This window comes from Chelonoidis abingdonii, chromosome 19, assembly GCF_003597395.2.
Source record: "Chelonoidis abingdonii isolate Lonesome George chromosome 19, CheloAbing_2.0, whole genome shotgun sequence".
Classification (NCBI taxonomy): domain Eukaryota; kingdom Metazoa; phylum Chordata; order Testudines; family Testudinidae; genus Chelonoidis; species Chelonoidis abingdonii.
The window spans coordinates 7035597-7060877 of record NC_133787.1 but is presented as its reverse complement, the minus strand read 5'-3'; the positions used below and the strand labels follow the sequence as shown (position 1 = coordinate 7060877).

Here is a 25281-nt window from a genome sequence, read left to right as displayed (position 1 = left end):
TGGGCTTAAGTTGCAGGAAGGGTGCTTTAGGTTGGACATTAGGAAAAACTTCCTAACTGTCAGGATTGTTAAGCACTGGAATAAATTGCCTAAGGAGGTGGTGGGATCCCCATCATTGGGGATTTTTAAGAGCAGATTGGACAAACACTTGCCAAGGATGGTCTAGATAATACTTTGTCCTGCCATGAGTGCAGGGGACTGGACTAGATGACATCTCGTGGTCCCTTCCAGTCCTATGATTCTATGATTCATGATGAAAGGGGTGGTGGGGAGACGGTGAAGTTTTCTGTCTGGTCTATAGACCTGTTAGCTGAATTTATAATGGAGATTTCTACAGGTCTGTGCTTCTGTCTTCGTATTCAGGTTGGAATTGATTTCACAGCATCCAATGGGAATCCGCGGGACCCCTGCTCGTTGCACTATATCAATCCCATGGGAACAAACGAATACATGTCAGCTATTTGGGCAGTCGGACAGATCATTCAGGACTATGACTCGTAAGTACTGCCTCGTCCATTTGGATCACAGCTGCTTGGCCCAGAGTGTTTCCTTCCCTCGGTAGGGTATTGGTAGGGTACATTCCATCCATTGCTAGTGCACATGGGCCACTGGTCTAGTAGAGTGAGGCACTTGACTCTTCACTTTGCTTGCTGCGAGACCTTGGGCAAGTCACTTCCCTTCTGTGTGCCTCGGTTTCCCCATCTGTAAAATGGGTTTAGATACCCTCTTAGGTGACGCTCTGAGATTTGTGGATGAAAACTGACCTAAATTCAGGTTGTTGTTTCATCCATGTATTGCCTAATAAATACAGAAGAGACTCTCTTTTCTTCTTTTTTTGGGCAGAGGGGAATTGAAGCATAAATGGGGTGTCGAAAATAATCCCATCGCCCTCACACCATCAAAGACCAAGCATTCCCCCTCTCAGGGATAGGTCTGCACTGCACTCTTAGCCCAGCTCTGTGGGACCGGGACTTGTGGACTCCGTGTTTCTAACCCCATGCTTGAGCATTGTAAACTTGGGCTTATAGTTGCTGGACCTAGGTGTCAGAACGGTGCTAACGTGTCCACACTGCACTGTGCAGGCCACCTGACTTGGGTGTGCCCCTTGAGCCGCATCCACACTGCAAGCTGACAGGGACTCAGGCTCTGACTCTCCCCCTTAGCAGAGTCCTAGCACCCAGCTCCTGAGTGCTTACTCACCCGAGTCAGACTGATTTGTGCATGGACAGAAGTGGGGCTTGGGCTCAGATCTGAGTCAGAGCCTGGGCTTAGCATCCAGTGTAGACATACCCTTAGGACTTGTCTACGTGGTGGGGTAATGGTGGCTATGGGGATATGATTTCTAAAATATACAAATGTGTTGTATATCAATTGGTCCCTGCTGATGCAGTGTTAAAGTGCACTAGGGAACCTTGAGTGAGCACTAGCAGACTCTACAGGAGCGTGCAATGCATTAGTGCACTTTGGAAATCACACCCCTGTAGCATGCACTGCTGCTCCATGTAGACGAGCCCTTACAGTGTGTGTGGGCTGTTGATATGAAAAGCAGATGTCCTCAGCCGAGTATCTTTTACCATAACAGCTGCGCTAACGTGTGCCTGTGTCCCTCGACTAACCTGTTGGGTGCTCCTATAGTGTAGCATAAAATCAATAAATCGAACAACCACAGGAATGTCAGCGTTCTAATACTGGATAGTCTATTGCGGCCTGATTTTGAGAGCAGGGTTGCCAGCTCTCCTGATTACAATAGGGAACTTTGCAATGGAATAGCTGGTGCTCTTCTTAAACCCCAAACTCTGGAAGTCCCGCAATGACATGAGAATCTCAGCCACGACTTAAAAAGAGAATAAATTTCTGACTCTTGTGATTACAGAGCAAACCTTGAAAATGTGACCCCTAGAAGGCTGAAAAACCCAAAGGCTAATAAAACCCCCACATCTATTGCCCTAAGACTCATAAGATATTAAAAAGATAATCTCGCGATTTGGGGTCCGCTTGGGAATGACTGTGGGAAGGTGCCACAGATCTGCAGCGCCCACTGTATTTGGTGACTGCTTCAGGTGCTGGGTACCTTCCAGACTCATAAACCCTTTCATGAGTAAAGAAGTGTTGTTGTATGTTTGGGGTGGGGGTGCAAATTCAGTAACACTTCCTGTTTTGTTTTGGTTTTTTTTAAGAGACAAAATGTTTCCTGCTCTGGGATTTGGTGCCCAGTTACCACCAGACTGGAAGGTAAAGTACTCTGCTTGCCATATGCTCTGCATGTTTAAAATGTGTGCATCCACTTGAGCAGGAGTGAAGCTGTCTGTGGTTTCCTGAGGGCTCAGAACAGAATGGCTGCCTGTTGCATCTGTAAGAGCTTTTTATGCAGGGGCTGGGCTGGGGGGATGGGATATAGAAGGGCTCTGGTTTTCAGGCTTTGGAGAAGGAAACATGATTGTATATGTGCGTGAAGGAGTGGGGGGGAGGGAGACTGGCAACCAATTTCTCTCTCCCTTTCAAGCTGGCATTAAAGCAGCTGCATTGGCATTAATTAGCATAGTCAGCCACTGAGTCACTCTCCTGGCAGGATGCAGGAATGATTCGGGGAAAGCAGCAGGGCCCACTTGATAAGTGTGTCAGACAGACACAGAGGAGAAAATAAAAGGGGCTGGAAGTGAAATGTCCGTTGTGTAACGTTTTACACGTAGAGTGTGGAAATGGACCTGGCCAGATAGTCATAGGTTTAAAATCTTTACACCTTAAGGATTGTATCTTGTACAGTCTGCGTTCTTAGGTCACTTCCAGTGCTGGCTCTCAGCGAATCTCCCGAAAGCCATGTTGATCTTTGTTGGGAGTAGGCACTCAAATAGTTAAAGCAGACATGGTTCTGCAAATGCACATGCCAAAAAAAAAAATTTCCGCTAGCATATGGTGTGGTGCTCGGAGCATCGTTACACAGCCAGCCCAGTCAGCGTTTCCACAGTAAACACGCATTTCTGTTTGCTTGCTGTAACGTCCTGCAGAGACTTTGGAGCAGCTGGCAGAATTAAGATCCCAAAGAATTCACGAGAGCCAGTCCATGCTATAGGAGAAGGCATTTTAGATTGTATGTGATCCTTCTGCTGAGTTTCTGGCTCTGTCTAAATACTGGGCCGTGTTTGGAACTCCTCCGGTGTCTATGAATGAATTTAGCCCATGGAATCTTGTTGTGTTAAGACCTGTAGTAAATTAGCACACAACAAATCTCTCTGTGTTTTTGAACAGCACGGGCTCAACACTGAAGCTGTCTTCTTCTCCCCATCACAGTTATTTGTGTTCATTGCATTGTCCTGTTCTTGTGTACATGCAGTTTTAGCCTCCGTACACGGACAAAACTCTGACTGGGACCCAGCTTGGTTCTGGCACGGTTCTAGACCGAAGTGGACTACCGCATCTCTGCTTTTGGCTGAGGGAGGGCGCGGGGCACTCAGACTTCGGAACCTGCTCTTGTCCAGTGGGAGAGCGATTTATTGGTAACCTGTTGCGACCCTGTTGTGCCTTTCTGAGGCCTTTACAGCAGGAGATTTCAGTATGCATCTCTCCCCCGTTTTGCAGTGAAATTGTTATTTCTCCAGCCCCATAAATATGCGTGGTGCTTCAAACAGAATAATGTGGACCCTGCCATAAGGAAAGTAGTCTATGGCTCCAATCCCATGAGTCACTGGGTGCCTCTGGTGACATCAGTAGGGGTTAAGGATGTTCAGCACCACCGATTAGGTCCGTAGGTGACGTGAGGTCAGGCTGTTTAAAAGTGGTTACGCCAGAAGTTCATTATCATGAACAGGCTATGACCCAAAGCTGGCCTTCTGATGGCAGCACTGTTTCCACACATGGCTTCAGAGGCATGTCTATGTGGGGCGTTACAATGGTCGAACAAACTTCAGCTTGTGTCCGATGATAGAGCGGTGCTCCCCCCTTGCTCGGAAATGTTCTGCTTTTGGATGGCGGAGACATCCCAGCAGTGCCCAACATGGCACGACTAGTGAGCAGGACGTTCTATCAGCCCTGGCACTCTTTGTATGGCAAGCGAGACTCTCCCATTTCTGGACACGGTGCCTTCTTAGGGGTCTTGTAGTCTTTCTGCTGAATTCAATGGGCCTTGGATTACTCCTGCACTGAGACAGCAAAACATTTGAGTGGTAGGAAAACTCAACAGTGGGGTTTGTGAGCTGTAGAAGAGATGATCTGGAGGCTCCATACTGGATCACTTCATACTGCGCAGGCTGAATCGTTGGAGAATACACTGTAGGCACGGGTTAGATGGCCTAACAGGTCTTTTCCCATTTCTGATTTTCTGCCCTATTGAGCTGTGCGCTTCATAACCCAAGGCGAGCATGCTAAATGTTGAGCAAGGCCTATGTAACCTGGTTTTTAAGGTGTTCAAACAGTCTTTAAAATGCACCAATCTAGGACATAAATTAACCTCCCATCCAGTCTCAGGGGCTGGCCGGACATACCTTCCCGCGGGAAAAGTGTTGCTAGCCCAGAGGCCAGAGAGGCTGAGTCAGGGCCCTCGGCCTTTCTCTCTCCCCAGCTCCAGCAGCCGAGAGTCGAGGAGCTTACAAAGCTTTTGTCAGATTCCTGGCAGAGACTGAGGCCCTGTCTAGACTACGCGCGAAAATCGATTTTAGATACGCAATTTCAGCTACGAGAATAGCGTAGCTGAAATCGAATATCTAAAATTGATTTACTCACCTGTCTTCACCGCGCGGGATCGATGTGCGCGGCTCGCCATGTCGAATCCGGAACTCCGTTTGTTTTGGTGGAGTTCCGGAATCGATCTATGCGCCCTCTGGGTTTGATATATCCCCGTCTAGACCAGACGCGATATATCGAACCCCGAGCAATCGATTTTAACGCGCCGAAACGGCGCGTAGTGTAGACGTGGTCTGAGATTGGAGCTGTCATTTCACTTCTCCGTGTGGAAAATCACAATTGTCCTGTGGAAAAGTTTGGCTTTTCAGAAAGGGCATTTACTGAAAATCACCCATCTCCTTTCCATTGACATGCATGAAATGCCCTGGGCTACGTCCCGCAGGGCTTATAAAGGGAGGTTGTTTTAGATGTTTGTTTTCTCGTGCTTGCCTTGCATTGCAATATCAGGAGCAGAGGAAGCTCCCTAAAAATGGAGAAACCATGGGTGCCTGAACCGTGGCCCCACCCTGGCACCTCCCCCCAAACCCTCACCCTCGTGCTGCCTCTTACTCCGAGGCCCCACTCCTGTGCCACCTCTTCCTCCCAAGGCCCTGCCCCTCTGCTCGCTACTCTCTACCCCTCCCCCTGTCACTCACCCTTACAACCGGTACAAAGCCCTCCCACTTTTAAAAGTGATGGGGTCATGGCACCCTGCCCCTCCCCCCCCATTCCAGCAGCTCTGATTGCAACCCGCCTTAGCTTTAAAGACAGGCCTTTACCTGAGCTGATACCACTGAGTGATTTTTTCCATCTCTCTGTTTGAAAACTACCCAGATGGGGAGCGTCTGGATTTCTACCCTCAGTATTGATTTGATGGCGCTTTACAGATGAATAAAAAAGAAAGCCCTGTCCTGAAAAATGTATAGTCCAGTGGCTCATTCCTGCCAGAAGTAATTCCTCCAAGGGGGCCATAGCAGTCAATAGGATTGCATGCCGGAGTCATGGTTTGCAGGACTACAGAGGCAGAGTTGTCAGGGCCTAGTGGCAAGAGCACTAGACCGGGATTCGGGAAAAGAAGGGGGTCTGTTCCTGACTCTGCCACTGGTGAACAAGTCACTTCACCCTGCCTGTACCTCTATTCCCCTCCTACACTTGTGTATTTAGATTGGGTCTCTTGCAATGTATTTGTACAGTACCTAGTGCGATAAGGTCCCAGTCTTAGATAGGGCCTCTAGGTGCTACTATCATCCTAAATTAGACCCTGGTATCACAGGAGATGATCATAGAGACTGGAGGGATTGGGAAGCAAAGGTTCCACCCATGAGTTGCAGTGATGCACATGTCTTTAGGTTATCTTATATTGTCACTTTGCACATCTGTTGGCTGAAAAATAGCTTTAATTTTCAAAATGACATTTCGCTGCTCCTCTGCACTGTGCTTTAAAAGCTGCTCTGAAATGGCCCCAGCGTTTTCATTACTAACTGGCTCCTGGAATGGCATGCAGCAGCCAGAAGCGGCGCCAGGGTTTTTGCTGCCCTAGGCAGGCAGCACTCCTCCTCTGAGCATTTGGCGGCGGGGGGTCCTTCCGCTCCACATCTTCAGGGCACTTCGGCAGCGAGTCCTGGAGCAAGTGAAGGACCCGCTACCGAATTTCCACCGAAGACCCAGAGCGGAAGGACCCCCCACTGCTGAATTTCCGCTGAGGGCGGCAAAACGCCATCCCCCAAATCCTGCCACCCCAGGCAACCGCCTAGGTTCGCCTAGTGGAAGCGCCGGCCCTAGCAGCAGCTCTGTTAGCTGCTCTTTTTACTGTGCCTGAGCTCGCTGCGCACTCTTCCTGCCTGCATTGTTCTGCCCTAGCACATCGGGGTTTTACGCTGGGTGGACTTCGTTCACGCAGCCTTTGTTATCTTTGGAATATTCACTTCGGGGGAGGGGAGGTGTGAGAGAGCTTATTCCTTCTCTCTCACACTTCCCTGGTCCTTCTCACATGAACAGAGAGCAACAAGACCCAAAGTCCGAAGGTGCAAACAATTCGATGTTTATTGGGGTGAACTTCCAGCAAGCCTCAATTCAAGTTCCTTTTCCTTATTTTTGAATCCCAGCTTACTTCCTGTTTGCCCCCAATTTATATAGTAATATTCTCAGCTATACCTTAACCAATCATTCTACTAAAATTTACTTAACCAATCCTAGCGTATTGTAACATGATTAGCTAACCAATTATATCCCACCACCTTAATTAGTTTACACCCAGCAAAATTAATTATACAGCAGACAGAAACAATCACAGAACCAGACAGAGACCATGCAAATAAACATACAAAACAATACAGAAGTGAGGATTTCACAACTACATCTATACAGACGTAAGGGTTTTACAACTACGTCTATATAGACATAAGGGTTCTTCAGCTGTGTCTATTGATAAGTGAGTTCTTACCGGACAGAAAACTATCAAACTAAATTTCCTTTTACATGTTTTAGGCTCTTCCCTTTCTCTGGAGGTGATAGATCGAATCACCTTCCTAACAGCCCCAGATTGCCTTATTTCATTATGACTAGTTTGGTATGTGAGGATGTGACCTTACATTTCCTAGTTTATTGCTGGCCTCTGCTGCTTAGCTGAAGAACCAGGCCTCAGACTGTCACAGTAAGAGAAGGCCATTACACAGACAGACAGTGATTTTTTATTCTTTCTTTTATACCTCTATAACTAGCTAAGTCAGTGGTCCCCAACCTTTTTGTGGCCAGTAGCACATTCACGTTTTCAGAAAAGTGTGGCAGGCGCCAACAATTTTTGAGGGCTTGTTTTATATTTGTACATTAAATAATACGAAAAACATCATATTTAATATTACATAATGTATGGATCCATAAGCTAAAAAGGGTAATTTTACATGTAAAAGGTATTAATTAAATTATTCGCCAATTACTCTCTCACCTTACCGTGTGAATTTGCTCTTTTTTATCTACCTGGAAGAAAAATTAAGGAGTTTTTACAAAATAAATATCATAAACAGTTTTCATCTTATTTATTTTAAAAAAGTAAAACATTATTGAACTGCTGGTCCAAATATATTTATTATTCTTACTTTAACATTGAATGAAGCCTGCAGCCCTTGAGTTCTCTATCCCTGGCAGGCACAGGGCCGTAGCTTCTTTCCCGTGCTGGGCACTAGGCGGGCACACATAGATGCCCCGGCGGGCACCGTGACGCCCACGGGCACTGCATTGGGGACCACTGAGCTAGGTGATAAGAATACACCTGAATTCTTAAAGTATAGGCCTTTGCAGAAAGATCTGAATATCTATATCCTAATAGGAGGGTTTTTCCTAAGCAAATGGAGTATGGACTGAAGAGACCACAGTGCTAGCTCTGAAGATCCAAGTTTTCTGTCCCCGGATTGCAGGGCGGGGGGTGTTGTAAGTGGAACAGCCACCATCTTGGCAGACATACTGGGGACCTCATAAACTGCAACAGCTTGAGATAAGGAGCCAGGCTCTGTAGCTGGGGGCTGTATCTGGCTCCCACCTACGGTGACCAGACAGCAAGTGTGAAAAATCAGGACAGGGAGTGGGGGGTAATAGGAGCCTATATAAGAAAAAGACCCCCAAATCCTATCCCTATAAAATTGAGACATCTGGTCACCCTACTCCCACCCTCGGGGGATTAGGCCCAGTGGGATGCATAACGCCTTGACCAGTGGACTACACCATTTCCCCCCACTCTGGTGGGACAAAGTGCCCCATGGCTGCCCACCTCTAAGGGTGATAGGTAGGGCCCTATCAGATTCACGGTCCATTATGGTCAATTTCATGGCCATAGGATTTGAAAATAGGTACATTTCACATGTTCAGATGTTTAAATCTGAAGTTTCAAAGTGTTGTAACTGTCTGGGTCTCAACTCAAAAGGGGATGGGGGAGGGTTGCAAACCTGTTGTAGGGGAGTCATACGATTGCCACTCTCACTTCTGTGCTGCCTTCAGAGCTGGACTCTGAAGGGAGCAACCGCAGAGCTTCCTGCAGCCGCAGGAGGTTCCCAGAGGTGGAGGTGGGACGGATCTCCACACTCCCCGCCCTCCCAGAGCAGCTGTGCAGGAGATGGACAAGTTCTGTCCCCCCCTGCCCAGCTGGAGCTAGGAACCCCCTTTGCTGGGATGCCCCTAGACATTGGATTTCACGGGGAAGGGTTTATTTCACTGTCCGTGACACGTTTTTCACAGCTGTGAAATTGGTAGGACCCTAGTGATAGGGTAATTCTGGCCATTCAGTCCCTAGCCTCTCTCCTGAGTGTCAGCGAGGGGGGCAGTTCTGATGGTTATGCAGCATGGACCGGTGGCTACTAGGACCTAGAGTGAGACCATTAACACTTTTGACATGCACCATCAAACAGCCATCAGTGCGCTACTTGGGGATTCGTCTACACTGCAGTTAAAAACCACGGCTGGACCATTTTCTCCCTTATGCTTTTTTCAGTATGAGATTATCTAGGGAGGTGGTGGAATCTTCTTCCTTAGAGATGTTTAAGGTCAGGCTTGACAAAGCCCTGGCTGAGATGATTTAGTTGGGAATTGGTCCTGCCTTGAGCAGGGGGTTGGACTAGATGACCTCCTGAGGTCCCTTCCAACCCTGATATTCTATGAACTTGATGCAGTTTCTCTTCTGTTGATTATTCAGCCACAAAGTCCCATGGAGATAAAATGGTTGGTTGCATCAGTGACTTAGTTACTTACAAAAATGCACCTACCGTGTTCCCTAGGCACATGTACAAAAAAATACTGCCACACCTTATGCCCATCACAAGAAGCTCAGGGCACTTTCCTTTCAAGTCATCCCCTCTGGAAAAAAGCCTGAGTAACATAGAGAGGCCTTGCAACTTGCCCCAAATGGCCTTGTTTTCCCTAGGGGAAAAAAGAGTGTTTATAGGGTGTTAGATACTGGGCTGAAATGCTAGTGTGGACAAGGCTGTGGAATTCTAAGCCCTGATAGCTGGTCAAGGACCCTCTACAACATGCTAGCCTTTCCACACCCTGTCTAAACATGTTTTTCCTAGTGTAGACGTGGCCGATGTCAGTCAGCTCTGGATGGGGGCCGAAGGAAGAAGCAAATTCCAGTGTGGAGGGAACCTCACTGGGCATGTCTACACTACAAAATTAAGTCAAGTCAACGTACTGCCACCGCAGTCATTAAAACGATGCTTCATGTCCACACTGTGCTGCTTCTGTGGGTGGTGCGTGTCCTCACCAGGAGCACTTCCGCCAACTTAACTGTGTGGGGCATGGTGGGGCATTGACAGATGAAGCTCCCCCCAGCCCCGCTCTGCCCTGGGGTTGAGACCTGGAGCCATTTGCCCCATATAAGTCCATTGCTACAGCCACGCTCTCCCCCACCAAAATCAGTTCATACCCTCCTTACCTCGGCGTGCGGCCTGCTGCTGTCCTGATCCTAGAGCTCTGCTGTAGAGAGCCCTTAGTCAGCTCGGGCTGTAGCTGTGAACAGGCGATGTAAGTAACGCAGTGTCCACACAGACACGGCGTCGCCCTAACTACATTGACCTAAGCCCTGTCTCTCTCATGGAGGTGAAGTTAGTAAGTCGATGTAGTGGGCGACTTACATTGGTGGGAGCTACATTGTAATGTGGACGCTTACACAGTTACCTAACTGTAGTGTAGACCAGGCCATTGCTAGGCGCCGTTCCCCTTCCCTCCCTGCTCCCTCCAGCCTTACAGCTAAAGCAACTCAGCTGAGATGCGCAGGGCCCCAACCGTGAACATCAACAGCTGGTGTTCAGTCTGACAACAAATGGGTAGCTTGTGCTATGGAGAGCACCAGGGTGCCCTGCTCCGTTCATGCTCTGGCTGGCTTCTGCTCTCGCTGAAGTTACCCAATAATCTTCAGCTACAATACTGGGATCTGCCGTTTTGCACTGGTGCAGCTCCTCCAGTAAGGACAACGGTGGGAGTGGTATGGTAGGCAGGGGAGAAGTGTGCTGTCCGACATTGCTCTGTTGCCAGTGGAGCCGAGAGAGGAAGGCTTAGTAACGAAACGCTCTCTGAAGAATGGTTTGGGTATGTTGCTGGAAGTGTTTGAGTGACATGACGTTGACTTACCATATGCTCCAACCTCCTTTGTTTCTTCTTTCTCCGTCACTTCTATGTGTGAGGTTTTTGACCATGCTGGGTCTGATTCTATGGCCTGCATGCAGGCACACTGCCATTTGACTGCCTGTAGATCAGGTTCTCAGTTTACACCTTGGAGATGATTCATCTCCCCCTCATCAGTCCATGTCACTCCTGTCTGTCATGTCACCAGTTTCAATGGGACAAAACTCGTAAACAACTTCCAGTGAATAAATCTCCCACCAGTTGTTATGACTGACAGAAACCAGAAATTGAAAACATAATGGGACTGAAGAGAACATGGAAGCTCCAGATGCATCATGTGCTGGTTTCTCTCTGAATATTGCCACGCTGCTCAAACTGCTGAGATGTAATCTGGGCAGGGGCCAAGTCTGCATAGCTGTTTGTAAAACCCCTAGCTCAGCACTGGCACTGTCTTAATAATAATTTCACAGTCCAGATTCCAGTCCTCTTCACATTCAGAAAGGAGAATTCCAGAATTCAAGCCTTTAATGAATATATGGAAATGAAGGGCCCTTAATTCCCACTGTCTCGATGTAAAACTGTGGCCATGTTGATAATGATGCTCTGGGTATTGAACCCTGGACCTTTGACAACAGAAAATAGTCCATTCAGTCCTGATCTGCAGCCTTTGTGCTACTTTATTGCTGGGTCTTTGGCCCCAGCTCTGGCAAATGATCCCTATTCATCTCTTCCAGCGCTCCTTGCTTATTTCAGTCTTGGGTCTGCAGCCCTCTGCCGCTTCAGGTGTGGACTCCCACATGTAACTTGCTCTTCCCAGATTTTCCTGATAGTCAAAACCAAAATGCCCATTACTCACTGAGACCACAATCTGGTTTTAAGACAGGTTCTGTAATAGCAGTTCCCCCCCTCTCCCCCAACTGTCACTCTGTCAATTTTTTACATAAGATCCCTCGCATGTCTAATTAAATGTACATGCAGCAGGTTAAAAGTGACCACAGAGGAGTGTGACTCTCCTGCAGTGAGGACCAGAATAGAAATGGGGAAGATCAGTAAAGAGAAAAGTCATATAAATCATGCTTTGTTCCCGTGATGTGCTTGTTGCCATGGCGCTGCCAAATGCTCTCAAAGAACCAATATGAATACGATATTTTGCACACAAATGGAAATGTCAAAGAACATCTTGAAATTCTAGCGTCTCCAGAAGGAGAACCTCAAGCCGTCTCGCTGTTGGAGATGGGAGAAGGAAGCAGGTGGGTTTAGATTCAGTGGGAAGACAGAGAGGGTATATGGCATTGGCTGGATTTTTGCTCAAAATCCCATCCCCTAACTCCATGCCACTTAATGCCGTGCGTGAGATCTGCGTTCCCGGGTAGACTCTGGAATCCAACCTGATTTAATTTCTGAGCTGATAGATGAAGGCTCCCAAAGCAAATGTTGTTGTTTGTTTTACTATTCTTTGTATTACAGTGGCACCCAGGGCCTCCATCAGATTTTGGAGGCTTTGAACTAATAGACAGTGCCTTAAAAAGCAGTGTACCTAGACTAGACTACAGAAGTATGATCTCCATTTTACAGCTAGGGAAACTGAGACACAGAGACTTGCCCAAGGTCCCAGCTGAGCTAGAAATTTAACCCAAGTCTCCTGAGTCCCAGTCCTGGGCCTTATCTACTGACTATCTTTCCTGGCTGTGTTCCTCTGTCCCCTCTAAAAGCAGCACTTATAGGCACCTCTGCCTGAAGACAGTGCTTTTGCTGGAGACATCCTGAATGAACTAGAATGGCCACGCTCACCTTTAGCCCTGAGTTGTGAGAAGGAGGGTTTCTAGTCGTGTTGGGAGGGAGGGGGTTATAGGAGCACCTTGACTACTTCTCTTCCAACCCTGCTGCCAGCTGAGCCAACCCAGTGATTTGGGAGCAATGCCCTGTGCAGCTCGCTGGGAGAGACCGGTTCCATTTCTGAGCATACTCCTCATCTGGGAGAGCTGCAGCATATGGCTGGGGGCAGGGGGAGGGTCAGGGCCTTCTAACCAGCTGAGGAGTCTGATCCAAAGCCCATTGAAGTCAATGGGATGCTTTCCACTCACTTCAACCAGCACTGAATGAGCCCAAAGGAACTGTTGTTGATTGGCTGTGCGAAGGGCTACGCCATTCGTTCTCCTCAGCTGGGAAGCCCGACACCCTTAAAGATAGAGAGGGGTTACACTGGGAAATATCAGGGGGCTGGAGAAGTGGAAAGGGTCCTGAGTGCACAATGATGCCATTGTAACGTCGTCACCTTGCAGTGTGCTCTCTGGTGCACAGGCCTGGTGTGTAAAGTCTGCGGAACGCTGCCAGCCAAGGGAAAGCCGCATTACAGAGCCCAGTCACTGAAGATTTGGCACATGCTTCGGTCACCAGGTCAGGGCTTGTGCATATGAATGGCAGCATTATTCATTGCCCTAAACGAGCATGAAGAGCCCCGGAGAGGAAATGGTAACTTTACCTTGCACAACAGCTAATCGGCTTTAAAAGCAGAAAAGAGTTCTAGGAGTTTTTTTCCACGGAATCTTACAAAAAAAGGATGTCGTCTTATTCTCTAGATAGCATGTATTTTAAGTGGAGATGGGGGTCACACTGAAGCAGAGAGATTTGTATTTCCCTGGAAGTCTGGAAGGTTTTTGTGTCCTATACAGGGATAGTTAATGCTAACTTCCCTTGAAACTTAAGGTTCATTTTACTGGTTTTATTAATATTTGTGGACTGCAGCACCCTTTGTCTGAGGATATCAAGGCACTTTGCATACATTAATTAACCCTCAAAACCCATAAGAGATGGGGGATTTATTATCCCCAATGTCGCTGGTAAACGGAGGCTGCATCTTCATATTGGGGCACCTGAGATCAGTGGCCTAAATAACTGGCCTAATTGTCAGAAGTGTTGAAAAAGGGAGCTGGGGATGCTCAGCACTGCTGCTGGTCAGACTAGTTATTTAGGTGCCTACATTTTCTCCTCTGAGTTTGATAGTTAAGCCCTAAGTGAATTGCTCACGCACAGCAAATCACTGGCAGAGCTCGATACGAGAACCCGAGTTGTAGCCCAGCCCTTGTACTTAAACCAATGCATCGCACTCTCCGGTAGCGGTTAGGCTAAAGAAAGTGGTGCATCTCTCTGTTGCTGATCTGTCTAATCTGAGAGTCTCTATAGTATCCATAGTGTCCAATCTGCATAGTGAGATTGTTAGTGGGTCTCAAAGAGTCACTCCTCTCTTCCGATTTCTTTAGGCCTCGTCAGAGAACAGTACATGCTGATTAATTCAAAGCATCTGCTACTGCAAGGGTTCCCAGCCTCTTTCATAGCATCACTTCCCACTCAGTCCCTCACCCCGGGTCTTTCGCTGCTGGGCCTTAGAATCCTTTGCACGTATCACCAGGGCATTTCAGTGGAGTTGTTCCAGGAAACAGGGCAGTGGTTTCTGGCAATCACCAGTCCAGAGCTGCTGAGCAAATCTTCTACACTGGAATGGCACAGATGGGCACTGAGACCTGGCTCCATCTGCATTTCATCGACTGTTCCTATCACTCTGGGATACATCGTGCTCTCACGCTTGTGCACTCCCCGGGGAGCCCGCTTCCTGAGTCATTCATTCATATGGCATGAGCAGAATTATTAGGAGCAATAAAAGCAAGCGCCTCTTAATGTAATAGATGCTGGGAGTAGCTTCCTGAGGAAAGCTTTGCAATTAGCATCGTTATTAATTTTGCAAATGGCTGGGCTGAGCTGCCAAGTAACTGATAGGAAACGCCAGGCACTCTTCAGTTGCCAGCTTCCCAAGGAATCCCCATTCGGAAGCATCTCCCCATTTCCGGAGAGGTGAATAATTCCTCCCACATGGTGTCAGGTGCCTGAAGACCTAGAGTGTCTCTTGCTGCTGCCTAGGAAGGTGTGCTTCCTTAAGTATTTTTCTTGATGGTTGGGAAAGCCAGTCCCAGCAATTCCAGGGGGTTACCTCTGTCACCTGCTCTGCAGTGCCAGCTTGCAAAGGGATGGGGAACAGGGACTGTGTCTACAACTAGGACGTTGTGTCATGTGATTAACGTTGTTTGAGCCTTTTGTGACTTTACGTGGAATTAAAGTCACTTCTTCTAGCGAGTGTGATTCTTGGTGGGGTATGTGAGAGATGTGCCAGCGGATTGTCCTGGCTCCGTGGCTCTGCCCACATCCTCAAAGGTTATGTAGGTGTCTAGCTCCCACTGAGGTCAATAGGGGCTAGGTGCCTAAACACCTTTTGAGGATCTGGGCCTTTCTCCCTGTGCTCATCCTCCAGGTAGGCAAAGGGAAGCAACATGGACACACCCAGTTTCTTCCTATTCACTAAGGAATTAGTGATGGGAATCCCAATTTCACAGGAATTTGAGTGGAGATTTAGTCAAAAGGCCTTAAGGGAAAAGAAACTATCCCAGTCCCCCAAAGCTACTGAAGTCTGCGTGTGTTAATTTTCACTATTCCTACACTTGGCATAGCTGGGGGCATAGGAAATGTTGCAGACCCAGCATGGGGAATTAATAAATCGATGACACTGCCAAAACAAAGCAAGACTCTCTTTGGGGAGTGCAGGGGAGTTCTGCCCATCAGACCCAAAACCTACCTTACGTTCTTTTGCCAAGCCTATTACCAGAAACCCCACTCTGTGCATAGTTCCCATATCAATTTGGGTTGTTTTGTTTTTTTCCCCCCCAGGTATCGCACGAATTTGCCATTAACTTCAACCCCACCAACCCATTCTGTTCTGGTAAGTACATACGTGGGCCCAGACCTTTCCGGCTTGGGGACCTGTATTTGCTGACTACTAGGACTTGTTACCTCCCCTATGGCGTCTTCCAAAGAGCAGTGGAGCAGGTCCTAACTAAGTCTTCGGAACAACCTGTGTTCGAGCAGTGCAGCGTCCTGGAGGCTCGTAGGACAAAGAGCACTACGTGCCTCCTGTACTTTTACAAGTCCTCTTGAAGTTGAAATTTGGTTACAGTGTCTTTCACAGATCCTATGATAGATTTAAAGCCAGAAGGGACCATTATGATCCTCCAGTCTGACCTCCTGCATAACACAGGTCTTAGCAAAAACTAGGACAATCTCAAATGAGCTCTCTCAGCCCCTTGTATTTGCTGAGAACACCTCTAGTATTTGTGCTGTACCTACTTCACTAAGTCACTATCCCATTGTCCTGATTTGTCAGAGAGCTTTCTATGGTACTGTTCTTTATCTATATTACGGCAGCATTCACAGACCAGGGCCCGATGTCCTAGGCACTTGTAACAACGTATGGAGTTTGCCATCTAAATCATATAGACCAAAGGCAGGTCTACACTTAAAACGCTGCATCATCACAGCTGCAGCACGTATGTGAAGATGCTCTTGCCTTGATGGGAGAGCTTCTCCCGACAGTGTAATTAATCCGCCTCCCCGAGAAGCGGTAGCTATGCCAATGGGAGAAGCTCTTCCATCAATGTAGCACTGTCTACACTGGGGGTTAGGTCGGTGTAACTGCGTCGCTCACGGGTATGGATTTTTTACACCCTTGGGCAATGTTGTTATACCGATACAGATCTGCAATGTAGACCTGGTCTACTAAATTGGATTAAAGTAATCTAATATCCAGGTTCCACTTAACCCTTTACGGGGTTAGCCCGTGTGTCTCCACAGTGCACTTGCTCAGCTTTGTAATCATGGGTCAGTATTACTTCTGTTATTACAGATGGGGGAAACTGAGGCAAAGAGAGGCAAAGTGACTTGGACAACGGTCACCTGGAACTAGAACTCTGTCTCCTCCCTGAGGCCGTGCCTACAGGCGGGCATACTGGCAGGGGTGGGAGGATGGAGATAACGATTGACAAGACTGATAGTCCTGATTCTGCTGGCTGGAGAGAAGGAAGATGATCCAGTGATTAGGGCACCAGTCTAGCACTCATGAGACCCAGGTTCAATTCCTACCTCTGCCACAGACTGCCCTGGGCAAGTCACTTAATCCATCTGTTCCCTCAGTTTCCTATCTGCTAATGGGATAATCTGATAACAGCACTGCCCTACCTCCTGGGGATATATAGTGAGACTGTGGTGCTCTGATGTTCTGGTAATGGGGGACAGATAAGTACCTTCAACAGAGGTTGCTGGACAGTGATGTTAATAATTGTAACTCTGCAGAACCGCAGTGCTGGTATCCTCCATAAACCTCTTGTGCTAGTGTAGCCTTTTATCAGACTGTTAAACCAGTACTAAATGTTTAGATTAAATGGGAATACACTTCTCTGATTGGTAAACAGAGCAATGCAAGATGATATGCTCTATTTACATGTCTGTGCATATGCACAGAATAATGGTTGAAGTGTATTTGACATACATGCTTGGGTGGCACGAGTCCTTATTACCTCTTGGTAATGACATAATAAATCTTAGGTTGCCACATCATGCCCTATCTTCTATTCATGATAAATTGCCTTAAATCAAAAGTAGGGGGGTGAATTTTCCTGGAAATGGGGCATCTGCAGATAGCACAGATCTGATTGGCCATGGGTGGTGTTGATTGCATTGTTCTGGAATGCCATTCACAGTTGAACATTCTTCTCTGCAAGAAAAAGTTGGCTGGGAATGTTTCAGCAGAAACCATGAAATAGTTTAAATTGTTGTCAGTAGGCTTCAGATTCAACATCCATCTGAGAGGAATCTCTGGATCTAACGTCCTTGCTACGCTCCGCGCTATATGTGCAGACTCGGATAGCACTGCACTGGGTCATGTTCAGACAATTCTCTTTCTATTCGGAAGTGGATATCAAACTCGTTCTGTGGAAAGAGCCAAATTATGTCAGATTATGCCATTATACTACACTTGAAGCACAGCGGCGGTAACAATGGGATGCTTTCCCAAATATCAAAGGGAGGAATCTGACACTAAACCTTTCATTTGTAAAATGAGAGAAAATAGTGCCGGGCCTTTTAGAATGAGTGCTGTGTTTCTGCTCTGGTTTTGCTCATTTTTGCATGGAATTACCCATTTACATATACAATCACAGTAATTCTGTGCATAAATTCGGTGCACAACTGAATACCAAAGTTTTATATTTTATAAAAGGGTTTAGTGTCACAATGAATAGGGCAGTTCAGACCTCTCAGAGCTATTGTTGCAGACTCAGGCAGGTACCACAGCATCCATTCTGCTCTGTGCACACTTGGAAGGTTTTCTTGGCAGTCCTAGCAACATATTTGGTAAATTGAAAGCTTGCCAAAACTTACTTCAAACTGTAGCAGCTCGGGGGTCTCCCCCCACTGTATTACAGGTGGGATTTTCAAGAGCGTCTAAGGGACTGAGGAGCACAAATCCCTTTGACTTTCACAAGAGTTGAGCACCTGAGTCACTTAAGCGCTGTTGAAAATCCCATCTTAAAATAGACACTTAGACCCAGATCCTGCAACTTCTTGCATGCAGGCAGATTGCTGTGCTTAAAGGGGAGCCCTGTCGACTTCACTAATTCTCCAGGCAAGGCACAGCAGCCCTCATGCATGAAGGTGGCTGCAGATTAGGGGTCCTGCTGGTAGCTGAAATTATGCATACGGCAGCTGGGCCCACCGTGACTCTACTGCAGTAATTTACCACTTGGAATCAGCTATATTCAAACATAAGAATGGCCCTACTGGGTCAGATCAAAGGTCCATCTAGCCCAGATACTCTCTTCTGACAGTGGCCAATGCCAGATGCCCCAGAGGGAGTGAACCTAACAGGTAATCATCAAGTGATCCAACCTACCCACACCCACCCTAGCTGCACTGCCAAAGCCTTAACCCATAAGTAAGAAGGGGAGGGAAAATGATTAGTTGCAGTTGATATTTATTCTGTCTTCAAAATCTGTGTGTGTGTGTTCAGAGACAGATAGATGTAACTTTTGCATGAGTGTACTTTAAAAGAGAGGTGAAGGGATGGAAAAGAATGGAGCTGAGAGTTCAGGACACAGTTGGAAATTGAACCTCTCAGTGCGGCCACATTCATGTCTTGCATCTGTGCAAAGACTTTGGCGGAGGCTGGTCTCCTAGGTGATCGGAACACAGATGACCCTCGAGGGAATCGGCGTCACATTGTTCCGGTCAGGCTGGAAGGCGGTGCCGTCAGCTAGTGGTCTGAAGCTACAGGCATGAAATAGCCTGTGTGTTTCCTTTTTGTGTGTCTTTACTCCTAGATATTTCCATTTGAGCACTATAACAGTCGCTTGTCCAAGTGGCTTGGATTCCTGCTTCCCATCCGGCCACAGAGTTGGGTGTTGCATGTTAGCAGAGCATTGAGTTTAAAGCCATATTCGGTCCTCTGATATGAGTGGATGGCTCCCTTTTGAAATTCCAGCTCCTTTTGCACCCATGTTGCAGAGCAGAAGTTGGCCTCTATTTCAGAAGTGAGGAACTTTTTTTAAAAAACATTTTTCTCAGCTAACTAAGGCAACAAGAGAGAATACAGTAATCCAAGCCACTTGCATAACCTGAGCTTGTAAATCTGCTGGCAACCGTAGAAGTGCCCTGCAAGCTGGTGGGAGAGTTTAGACAACGGACGTGTTAGGGATAGACCAATGTAATCCTTATCATACGATCGCTCATGGCAAACGGTCAGTAAGGAGTCCGCTCCAGGGATGGATTCTTTCCTTGCCTAGCCTGAGCTGGGATAGTCCTGTATCCCTAGTCTAATGTCCTGACCAGCATGTACACACCTGAGCAGAGCTATCAGTAATGAAAGCAAAAGAGCCTCCTATAACTCACAGATCAGAGCAACACTTTCAAAACTTCAGTGAAACTTTTTTGGTTCAAGTTTCCAGCCAGATTGTTCCTGTGACTGTGGCTTCTCTCCACCACTTTCCTGCTTTATGGCTGTCTCAGTTCCTTCTTAGGCATGGTGAGAGTCTTTCAAGGCATTTACCGGGCTGCCCAGGCGGGGGGCAAGTGGGGCAATTTTCCCCGGGTCCTGCAGGGGCCCCCATGAGAGTCTTTCGGGGCCCCTGGTGTGGGGTCCTTCATTCGCTCCAAGGGCCCTGGAAAACTCTCTCATAGGGCCCGGGCTCCCGGAGCCTCTTCCGCTCCAGGCACGGCCAGTGCAAGGATGTTTCTCCACCTTGCCCCACCACCCTCCTGGCCCCCTTCCCCGTGCAGCTCCCCCTTCTCCACCCTAGCACCCCCCTTGTGGCACTCCCCCTTCTGCCTGAGCACCCCCGCACCCCAGCTTAACCCTGCTCCGCGCACGAGCACCCCGAGCATGCCGTCACTGCTTCACTTCTCCCACCTCTCAGGCTTGCGGCGCCAATCAGCTTAGGCGCCACAAGCCTGGTAGGCGGGAGAAGTGAAGCAGCCACGGCGTGCTCAGGGAGAAGGCGGGACAGGGGTGAACTGGGGCAGGGAGTTCCCCTGCGTGCCGCCCCACCCCACCCCCTTACTTGCTGCAGGCATCTTCCCCGCGCTCCTCTGCCCCAGCTTCCTCCGCCTAAATGCCAGCGGTGACTGGGGCGGCCTAAGATCAGGCTGCCGTGGTCCCTGCCGAAGAAAATGGCACCCCTCAAATCCCAGCGCCCTAGGCGACCGCCTAGGTCACCTAAATGGTTGCACCGGCCCCGGCTCCAGGTCTTCGGCGGCGAGTCCCGGAGCGGAAGGACCTCCCACCGCCGAAGTGCCGGGTCTTCGGCGGCAATTCGGCAGCGGGGACCCCCCTCTGCCGAAGACCCCAGGCCCCCTGAATTCTCTGGGTGGCCCTGGGCATTTATTTGTGCTCCCGCTCAGGCAGATTCTTCACATGGCTTGGTATATTTCCGAAAACCAAAAGCAAGCCCTATCTGAATTCAGGCATTAGAAGCTCGCTCTCTTAACCACAAGCGTTCGGGTGTCTGCTGGAAAAGGTTTGTTAACACCAAAGACATTTGAAGCTTTGTTTTCTGGAGTTCTGAGCATCTACAACACCAGAGGAAGTCAACAGGTGGTTTCAAGAAACTCTGGTGTTAGACTATGGCTGTATTGGCCAGTGGTTAGGGCACTGGACTAGAACCCAGGAAACCTAGTGTCTACTTCTGGCCACTGACCTCGAATAACTTCACCTCTCTGTGTCTGTTTCCCTTACCACTTGTTACCTGTCTGTTTGAATGGTAGGGTATAGCGCTGTTTGTATGATCTCTCGCAGAGGTAGGCTCAGATCTCTGGTGGGGCTACAAGATGCTACTGTAAGATAAGTAGCAAAGTGAAATTTAGCTTCAGTCTTCTCAAGCTTCTGCCAATTGTATCTGAAATCCATTTTGATGTGTACGGAGAAGGTTCCTGCAAGGAGCCAGCTGGGAGGCTGTCTAGTTAATGTCTGGTTTGTCTGGTTCTCTTTAAGGAGTGGAAGGCATTGTCCAAGCATACTCAGCCTGTCTGCCTCACATACGCTTCTACGGACCAACCAACTTCTCTCCTATTGTCAATCACGTGGCTCGGTTTGCTGCCCAGGCTACGCAGCAGGAGTTTGCAGCAGTAAGTTAACAAGTGTCTGTCCTTTTATCTGTGGCGCTGCCTTGGCTTGGAATTTCAAAGCAAGACTCATTAAGCTTACCATCTTGTTATCTCCTAGAGGGCACAGGATCAGAGAAGTGCAAGATAAAAAAGACCTATTAGATAACTTAGTCCGTTCCTTGCATACACAGGCTGTGGTCCCTTGGTAGCAGATGTATTGATGTCAGTGATACATACCAGGCTTGATCTTAGCCAACAGGCCAGTAACTAGCTCTGTTTAAAAGCTGATGGGATGTCTCGCCGTTAAAGGCATGGAACTGCTATATCTGGGGAAGAAGTAATTTCAGGTATGTTTGAACACTGTTGATTTTAGTAAGACCCATTGCTGTAGGTTCATGACAAAGGCAGATACAGTGATACAATGACAAAGGCAAGATACAATGGAATTCGGCGACTACTAGGAGTTTGAGGCTCTGTTCAGGGACTTGCAGCCTCTGTTACTGCAACAGCTGAGCATCTTGTAGGCACCATGGAATTAACCTCTATGCCCCTGGGTGGTAAGGAAGTGTTGTTCTCTCCATAATACAGATGGGGAACTGAGGCACAAGGACATTAAGCAATTCACCCAAACACACAGGGAATCAGTGGCAAAGCCAAGAATTGAACACAGAATTGAACTCCCCAGCCCCAGTTTAGTAACTCAGGGGCCATCCTTCTTCCTCTTGTGCCATGTGTGTTTTCAGGCGAGTGAAGAAATGCAGTTTATCCTAGGTACTTATCTCACTGTCGTAGTGCCTGAGAACCTCTCAACATCCCTGTGAGGCAGGGCAGCGCTTTTATCCCCATTGCCAGACGGGGGCCTGAGACACAGAGAGGCCAAGTGTCTTGTCCAAGGTCTGTACCAGAGCAGGGAACTCAGCCTGAGTCTCCCAAATCCCAAGCTGGCACTGCAGCCACTGGGCCAGGCATCTGATTGACTGGTTTTTTTCCAGTGCCCGTAACACACTGGCAAACAAATGTGTGATTTATTTATTGACATAATAGTTTGAGTCATTTCCTAGGTTAAACTCCGTGGGTGAGGTTTGGAAAAGCAGTCAGTGTCGGTGTTAATTTTGCTCCCATTAAAAGTTAGTGGGAGTCAATGGGAAATGTGTTAATTGCTACAGCTTACAGACGAGGAATATGTATTGCCCACGGATAGGCTACATCGTAAGAATGATTCATCTAAAATAAGGAACCCTACTTTTTCCCCACGCCGCGCATTTGAATAGGTGTCATTCAAACACAAGTGCTCCAGTAGCGCTGTGATGAGCATAATAGGCAGTAGAGGAGGAGACGGTTGGTCCGTGGAATAGACTGCAGGGTGGGAGGGCTAATACTGTTTAATACAGAGCCTGTTTTTCCAGGTGTAGAACATCAAGGGGTAGCCGTGTTATTCTGTATCCACAAAAACAACAAGGAGTCTAGTGGCACCCTGAGTTTTTTTACCCACGAAAGCTTATGCCCAAATAAATCTGTTAGTCTTTAAGGTGCCACCGAACTCCTTATCGTTCAGGTATAGAACAGCGTTTTGTGTCTGGGAGCTGGGCTTTTGGGCTCCTGTGTTTTGTATGCTGTGGTCAAACAGGCAGCACTGCAGCTTACCCAGGAAGAATGAGTCAAGTGATGGACCACCTGGGTTCTTATGGGGGTGGAGAGGGTTGAGGCAGCCTGGCATAGGGTAAGTCCACCAGCTTTCTGCCTTTGGAGCTTTCTGCCTTTGAACCGTGAGTTCATTCCTGGTGGGGGCACAAAGTGATAGTAGTCTGGATCCCCTCCCTAATGGGTGGCTGGCCCCACTACAGATTTCCCCATGGCACTGCATAGCATGCTTAGCAGTTTGTGCTTCAGGAGAGCCCCCGGGACTGCGGAGTCAGAACCACGATGTGTTACTGTGAGGGAGTGGAATGGAGGACAGGACTGAGGTGCAGTGGCAGCACTATGAGAAACCTGTACAGTAGCTTTGGAGGTTGGGGTCATAATTCAAAATGACAAATTGGAGAAATGGTCTGAGGTAAACAGAATGAAGTTTAACAAAGACAAATGCAAAGTGCTCCACTTAGGAAGGAAAAATCAGTTTCACATATACAGAATGGGAAGAGACTGTCTAGGAAGGAGTACGGCAGAAAGGGATCTAGGGGTTATAGTGGACCACAAGCCTAAAATAATTGAGGTTATCATGTGATGGCTCTTGCAAAAAAACTGCATTCTGGGATGCATTAACCGGTGTGTTGTGAGCAAGAACCGAGAAGTTATTCTTCCGCCTACTCTGTGCTGGTTAGCTCAACTGAGTATATGTTCCAGTTCTGAGGCACTGCATTCAAGAAAGATTGGAGAAATTGAGAGGGTCCAGAGCAGAGCAACAAGAATGATTAAAGTCTTGAGAACATGACCTGTGAAGGAAGGCTGAAAGAACTGGTTGTTTAGTTTGGAAAAGAGAAGACTGAGAGGGGACATGATAGCAGTTTTCAGGTATCTAAAAGGATCATAAGGAAGGGGGAGAAAACTTGTTCACCTTAGCCTCTAATGATAGAACAAGAAGCAATGGCTTAAACTGCAGCAAGGAGTTTAGGTTGGATACTGTGGGGAAGGGTACCTCAGTGGTTTGAACATTGGCCTGCTAAACCCAGGGTTGTGAGTTCAATCCTTGAGGGGGCCATTTAGGGATCTGGGGATTGGTCTGCTTTCCACAGCAGGTTGGACAGAATAACTTTTCTGAGGTCCCTTCCAATCTCGATATTCTGTGATTAGGAAAAAGTGCCTAACTGTCAGGTGGTTAAAACTGGATAATTTCCTAGGGAGTTAGTGTCGAATCTCCATCTCTGGAGATATTTAAGAGTAGGTTAGATAAATGTCTATCAGGGATGGTCTAGACAGTATTTGGTCCTGCCATGAGGGCAGGGGACTGGACTCAATATCCTCTCAAGGTCCCTTCCAGTCTTTGAATCTATGAGTATGGGCCTGGGCCTGCAAGAGACCAACTCTCCTTGGCTTTAACAGGAAGGGCCAGAGCTCACAACTGATCTGGTTCAGACATTGGCTCCAACAAGTGTCTTCAGTTGTTTGTTTTCCATGAGCTCCAAATCCTATAATGTCCTTTTGAAGCACTCTGGCTTTGCATAGAGTTGAGCTGTTTCTTTTCATAAGGCCTAGAAGGATCCCCAGTTAATTCCACACAATATGTGAGTTGTCGAGTGACGCACCTTTGAGAGAGAGTAGTGCACGTCATTAGTGCAAGGCCTGCAAGGTGTCTTTTGTTTCTTTTAAAACAAAAATGTCTCCTGCCTCTGTGTTACACTGATCTTACCTCTCCTATCCTGTAGCTGACTGGAGTACTAGTAAGATCATGATGTAACAATTGGAACCTGAGCAACTGGACAGAGAAGAAATTCTTATTCAGATGGGTTTTTAAACTCTTTGGTTTATTTAGCTCCAACACACAACACAGTTAGGAGGAAAATCTTTGTTAAAGATTCAGTGTTCTCACCCTTCCAGTTAAGGGCAGAGAAGGCTCCCATTCCAGTTCTCTGGGTCTTCCAGGGAAGATTTGTTATACCAAAGGTGAAAAGCAATCAACAAAGAAATTGTTCAGGTCTTCACATACATAAAGAAGCCACAAAGTGGGAACAACCTGTTTATTTCCTTTGCAAGGAAATTCCACTGAACAGTACACTCAATATGTACAGATCGCTGCTCAATAGCGGAGACGTTTTTGTCTCTAACCCTGCTGATGTTGACGTGGTCTGTGATCGAATATGAGCCTGGAGCTGAGGGACAATTAAAAAAAAAATCCCTGTAAAGTCAGAAAAATATTCGACATCTTTATTTACGGTTTTTTAAGTCATGTGGGGAAACTGCCGATTCTGTGCCAGCAACCCAGTTCCAAAATGATGCTTCAAGTCACTCTATAATCCCGGAAGTCCTGATTAATTAGCCCATCAGACTGTTTACACACACATGCCAAAAAGCTGCTTGTTATCTCTGAGGATGGCCCTCATGAAT

General features: G+C 47.6%; 1 protein-coding gene across 2 annotated transcripts in view; it reads left to right on the top strand.

Moving 5' to 3' along the window:
* The window catches only part of CPNE2 (copine 2), a 184174-nt gene that overhangs the window by 131683 nt on the left and 27210 nt on the right, over positions 1-25281 (top strand). For both annotated transcript variants that reach the window (XM_075073711.1, XM_032774049.2), the window contains exons 11-14: positions 364-497; positions 2178-2232; positions 15481-15532; positions 21128-21261. In XM_075073711.1, the coding sequence (XP_074929812.1) occupies positions 364-497; positions 2178-2232; positions 15481-15532; positions 21128-21261 (375 nt within the window). The remainder of the gene's footprint in view (positions 1-363; positions 498-2177; positions 2233-15480; positions 15533-21127; positions 21262-25281) is intronic.